At 44.4% G+C, this 3,357-nt stretch overlaps 1 protein-coding gene across 1 annotated transcript; it reads right to left on the bottom strand.

The window, feature by feature from the left end:
* Positions 1-204: 204 nt before the first annotated feature.
* Positions 205-1,932, bottom strand: LOC111994100 (uncharacterized). Its single transcript, XM_024025958.2, has 4 exons — positions 1,761-1,932; positions 1,120-1,289; positions 625-967; positions 205-506 (listed from the first exon to the last, which is right to left on the bottom strand). Exons 1-4 carry the CDS (start codon positions 1,930-1,932, stop codon positions 205-207), a joined length of 987 nt encoding a protein of 328 aa, XP_023881726.2.
* Between the last annotated feature and the right edge of the window lie 1,425 nt (positions 1,933-3,357).

Below are 3,357 nucleotides of genomic sequence, written 5' to 3'. Positions count from 1 at the left end.
AGTCTTTGCTGATGAACACAGCATAATTCTCCTCTCTGTCTGCCGCAAGTTGGCAGTTCCCACACTGGGTTTGGACTTGGTCTGCATCTTTACCCATGTTTAGCCAATAAAAGCCTACCCTTTGAAGTCTGCAGTAAAGGTTAACTCCCCGCAGGATCTGAAAGTCTTGTTATGTACTTCTTTCAACTTTCTCTAGGCCTTTTCTTACCCCACACATCTGGACAAGACTCCACCCGGCATCCTACGGTACAGTTCTCCCCTCACCAGGGCGTAGTCTTTAAGTATTTTTAGCTCCACAGCTTCTTCTTCCCCCATCAAAGCTTCTCTTACGGGGATCTGCCAATCCTCTTCGTAGTGTTCCTCTTGGAATCTTTCTTTCAACATCTCAATTATGGATTCGTCTCTCTTGCTGACCTCTACTCTAGTGTTATTCCCTTTGAACATTATTTGTGAACCTAGTGCAACCAACGCATCGGCAAATCGATTCTCGTTCCTTGGAGCATGTTCTATTTCAAAAGTTAAAAACTTTTCTTCCATTTTCTAGGTCATTGCTCTGTACGGGGCTAGACTGGGCTCTTTTAGGGAAACTCCCTTTAGTTTGGCAGACTATTAAGTTTGAATCACCCAATACCCTCAAATGCTTGACTCCCATTTCAAAAGCTGTGGCTAGCCCAATTAGGTAAGCTTCGTATTCTGCCGTGTTGTTTGAACAGGAAAATTCCAACTTGAATAATAGTGCTACTGTCTTATCTTCTTTATGGTACAAAACTACTTCCACTCCTCTAGACTGAGCGGTAGAAGACCCATCAAATTTCATTACCCATTGTTCTTTGACCTCCTCTGCCATGGCTACTTCCCTTGGAACTTCATCGCCCAGGGAGAATTCTTCCTCTCCTAGAAACTGTGCCAATAAGTCTGCTATAGCCTGGCTTTTCACTGCCCTAGGCACTCCCATTCTCAAGTCGTACTGTGACAATTGTAACAACCACTAGGATATCCTGCCAGAGAGGATTGGTTGCTGTAACAAAACTATAATGGCATGGAACTTGGTCGTCAGCCATACTTCGTAGGCCAAGAAATAATGGCGTAATCTCTGTGAGGCATACACAATAGCCAAACATGTCCTTTCTGCCGTTGGGTAACGAGTTTCTGCATCTTTACAGTGCGGTTGATGTAGTACACTGGTTGCTCGACGCCGCCTGTATCTTCTTGGGCGATTAATGCACCAATGGCATATGCATTGGTGGCAATGTAAAGTAGCAATGGTTTTTTGTGGATTGGGGCCTGCACTGTGGGGAGGTTCATCATGATCTGCTGTAGCCTCTTAAAGGCTGTCTACTGCGCTTTTCCCCATTCAAAATTTTACCCTTTCTTGAGCAACTTGGTGAAAGCCAAAATGATTGATGCCAACCCAGGGATGAATCTCCGGATATACGAGACTTTCCCTAAGAAGCTTTTTAGTTCCCTTATCGTGGCTGGAGGTCTCATAGTTGCAATGGCCATGGTTTTGGCTGGGTCTACATCTATTCCCCTGCTGTAAACTAGGAAACCCAAGAATTTCCCGAAGGATACTCCAAATGCGCATTTGAGAGGGTTCATTCTTAATTTAAAGGCTCTGCATCTTTCGAATACCCTTTTCAACACATAAAAGTGCTCTTCTCTCCTCTTTGACTTAACCATTATGTCGTCCACATAGTCTTCTAACTCCTAATGCATCATATTGTGAAATATGGCCATCATTGCTTGTTGATAAGTTGCACCTGTGTTTTTCAACTCGAAGGGCATCACAGTGTAGTAGAAATTTCCCATAGGTGTTCTGAAAGCAGTTTTCTCCGCATCCTTTAGCGACATTCTGATCTGGTTGTACCCACTGAAACCATCCATGAATGAGAACATGACACTTCCTACCTCAGAATCTATAAGTAAATCCATATTTGGCAATGAGAACTCGTCCTTTAGACATGCTCTGTTAAGATTTCTGAAGTCTACACAACACCTTATCTGGCCGTTCTTCTTCTTTACTAGCACTATGTTAGATAGCTAGCGAGGGTGTTGAATAGGCTTGATGAATCCTACGGCTAGCAATTTTTGCACTTCTTTGACTATTTGCCCTTCTATTTCCATGTGAAATATCCTAGCAGGTTGGGCTACCGGCTTGGCCTCTGGGTCTACATTTAGCGTGTGTGCAACTAGCCCAGGGTCTAACCCTGGCATCTTACTATAGTCCCATGCGAAGACGTCTTTGAATTCTTTCAATAGCAGTACCAGTTCTAATTTTTCTTTTTCTATCAAACTTGCACTAATTGAGATCTTGCGAAGCAGATCCCAGGTCAACTTCCTCCATTTCTCCTTCTGCCGTAACCTGTACCTCTTTTTTTGCCATAACTCCTTTTTTTCCTCTTTATTATTTTCTTCCTTTGAACCTTCTTGAACTATGTAACACGCCAAATTCTTGTGCCACTGCTTCTGGGTGGGACCCGTTTGTGTTTCAACTGCGGGCCCCGCGCGCCTTTATAATTTGTATACAATCCTACCATCAGGGCCTCGGATCCTGACACATTGAAGTGTGTCATCCGATCCTACGGCGGGCACTTCTTTCCTTTTTCTCTTTTTTGCCAATAATTCCCTTAGATCAGGCTCTGGGTCATCTTGGACATCTTCCCACTTAGGCACGAAGGTACCTCGTGGCTTTGATACTGAGACTTCCCCAGATGGAGCCTATTGATCATAGAACATAGTTTCTACTAAATGGGCCTCTGCCTACTCAAACGGTAAGGGGTTTGCAAGCATGTGTATCATCCTGCCATTCATCCTTCCTTTCATGCACTAATGATAGGTGGATGGGACCAATCAGTGTTTGTGCAACCATGGCCTTCCTAAGAGCACGTGATAGGATACTTCTGTTTTCACCACGTGGAACTGAGCTAAAGAAGCTGTGGGGCCTACTTTCAACCACAGCTGAATGTGGCATGCGGTGTACTCGCCCCTTCTGCCGAACCCTGTCACTTCCATTGGGCACCCCTGAATCCTTCTTTCTGAAATTCCTACCGCTTGTAAAGTGCTCAACGGAATGAGGTTCATAGAGGCACCTGTATCTACCAAGGCTCTCTTTATGGGGATTTGATTTGTGGATGCCACTAAGTATAGGGGTCTCCTGTGATCTGGGTGTCCCACCTCCATATTTTCATTACTAAAAGTGATTTCAGTTGACTCCTGTAAGAGAGCCCTGTCATCTGGGACTTCTGCCGACAGACATTCTACTTCTACACCAGAGGCGATGCTCACCAAAGCCTCTGTGGCTACCTTTCTCTCCTTTACTGTGAGTCACAGTTGATCGAACAAATTTTTGAACTTAGA

Source organism: Quercus suber, unplaced genomic scaffold, assembly GCF_002906115.3.
Source record: "Quercus suber isolate HL8 unplaced genomic scaffold, Cork oak 2.0 scaffold_170, whole genome shotgun sequence".
NCBI classification, from domain to species: Eukaryota; Viridiplantae; Streptophyta; class Magnoliopsida; order Fagales; family Fagaceae; genus Quercus; species Quercus suber.
Note: the sequence above shows the minus strand (reverse complement) of the source record. Positions and strands in the feature narration are given on the sequence as shown.